Genomic DNA, 2,234 nt, shown 5'->3' with positions numbered 1-2,234 from the left:
ATATATATATATATACCTAAAATATTATATTTTGATGTTTGGGGTGTTGATGTTGAGTGAAATTTCTTTTAGCCTGTGCACTGAGAGTGGAAGTTTTATCAAAGAGGTGATAGAATTCACTCTAAGTGTGGCGGTAGCACCCGGTTTTCTGTTGATATGATGTATAAGCTTCCGCAGCGTTTATTACGGATTTTGTAATAAATGTAAGAGTTGAAAACCGGGGTGTTACATAAAGATTTAAATTAAATGAACATACACAGCCAAAGACCTTGTGGTCTAGTGGCACCCGGTGTCTCGGAAAACACTCTCACTCTTTGTGTTTCAGTAGGTTGAGAAAGTAGCTATGAACAGATACTACATGGATAATGGGAGTGGGTTTTTGTGTTTCATCAGTAAGTTGAGAAAATAACTATGAACAGATACTACATTGTAACAGAGTCAGTAGTACTCAAAACATCTCTTTTGACTGAACCCCCCAACAGTGGATGTGGAAGGTGTTGCCAAACAACACAAGAAGCAGCGGCATTGGGCCGTTTCTGAAGCACCAAAAAAAGAATATAATGTGGTTGTCCGGTTGGATGTACATGTAGAATATACCAACATGATAGAGGGAGGGTATTGGAATTGAGCACAAGATGGACATGAAGAATTTGTTCAAGAGTTAAAAATTCTTACAGATGGGGCAAAAGAATTTATACATAGAAAATCTGTCCAACATTCAACAGGCTCTCATGAGGTACATTAAAAATCACACTATTCTCCCTACATATTTTCCTGAGAAATGCATATATATAATTGATGGCGATTTTCTTATAGAACCTGGACTCCCTGCTTGCTCTAATGACTGTGTTCCCAAGAATGTGTACCACCCCAGCATCTCTACATTTATTCAAGAACTCAAGCTCGTCCATTTCGGTTTGGATGCTCTTGCAGCCTGAGGACGATGTTGTGTTCTGAGGAGACTTGACAGGTACAATGGTGTCCACTGATGATATAGTAAGGTCTGTGTGGATTGTATTGCTGTTATTCATCTTCAAAAGGGTTTGTTGTCCTCCATACAAGCTGCTGTATTCATCAGAGTCTGAGCAGCCCTCCATCATGGACTCGAGCCGCACAAACACAAAAACGTTGTCAAACAGCTTTTTCTCAAACTCGTCATCTTTCTTGTGAAGGTCTTTGTAACCATACCTTGCAACACATCGGAACATGCGAAAATTCTTTGGCCCTATCCTTTTCACGAGGAATCGCTCATCGTCTGGAACTGTGTAGACCGGAAGGTACTTCACACAAACAAACACAACTACTGAATGAATAGCTGGTAAATTTGTGATGAAGTGTGAGAAAATATGTGGCACTCCACCGGCTAGTTCAGTGTAAACAAGCCCTATCCCTGGCACGCGAACTAGACCTAAGCTGGGGCCAAGCCCAAGAATCCATGCCATTGATACCTTGCTGTGCATCTCAAATTCATAGCGCTTCACTGTACCATAGTGCCACACATACATGATGACAAGAAAAGCAGCAGCAATCACAAGTGGTACCCAACCACCCTGATCAACCTTAAAAAGTGTGGCAGAGAAGTATGTACACTCCACCACGAGAGATAAGCACGTGAAGATAACAACAAGAATCCAGTGGCAGTGCCAGACGAGCAGCATTATCAAGACCATCAGAAGTGTGGTGACCAGCATCACAATCACAACTGCTGTCCCTGTTGTTGAAGGAAGGAACAACATACATAAATACATAATACATTCATATATTGCGGTCAATTCAAATCACTTTCCAAACTAAACTTTTACTGGTGTTGATAGGGTATGTCCAACATTCAGCACCAAAACAAATTGCATACTACAAGTTAAAAACATATAATTTACCCCTACATTAGCAAACTACATAAATAAGGAGGCAAATAATTAAAGAATTAATATTTAATACAGTACCACTTAGCTAGTGTACAATCCTATATATTGAACTACATGCTGCCACCACCACCACTCATAGTGAACCACAATTAAAATTTCCTTTCAAAAGAAATGTCAAAAGCTTGTGTGTGTATACCACCAGCAACATTACTAAATGTTGGCTACTTGACAGTGAGATTCATGAAACTTCGATACAAACATAAGAATTTAATCAAATATCAGACATCAATTAGCTCTCTAAGATATTAAAGCAGAAGCAAAATATGTGAGAAAGCACAAAAAAAAAAAAAAAAAAAAAAAAAAAAAAAA

At 38.9% G+C, this 2,234-nt stretch overlaps 1 protein-coding gene across 4 annotated transcripts in view; it reads right to left on the bottom strand.

Annotated features, from left to right (window-relative positions):
- Nucleotides 1-594: 594 nt before the first annotated feature.
- The window catches only part of LOC116032156 (potassium transporter 11-like), a 13,021-nt gene continuing 11,381 nt past the window's right edge, over nucleotides 595-2,234 (bottom strand). For all 4 annotated transcript variants that reach the window (XM_031274585.1, XM_031274584.1, XM_031274583.1 and 1 more), the window contains one exon: nucleotides 595-1,711. In XM_031274585.1, the coding sequence (XP_031130445.1) occupies nucleotides 693-1,711 (1,019 nt within the window). In that variant the 3' untranslated portion in view covers nucleotides 595-692. The remainder of the gene's footprint in view (nucleotides 1,712-2,234) is intronic.

This window comes from Ipomoea triloba, chromosome 10, assembly GCF_003576645.1.
Source record: "Ipomoea triloba cultivar NCNSP0323 chromosome 10, ASM357664v1".
NCBI lineage: Eukaryota > Viridiplantae > Streptophyta > Magnoliopsida > Solanales > Convolvulaceae > Ipomoea > Ipomoea triloba.
Note: the sequence above shows the minus strand (reverse complement) of the source record. Positions and strands in the feature narration are given on the sequence as shown.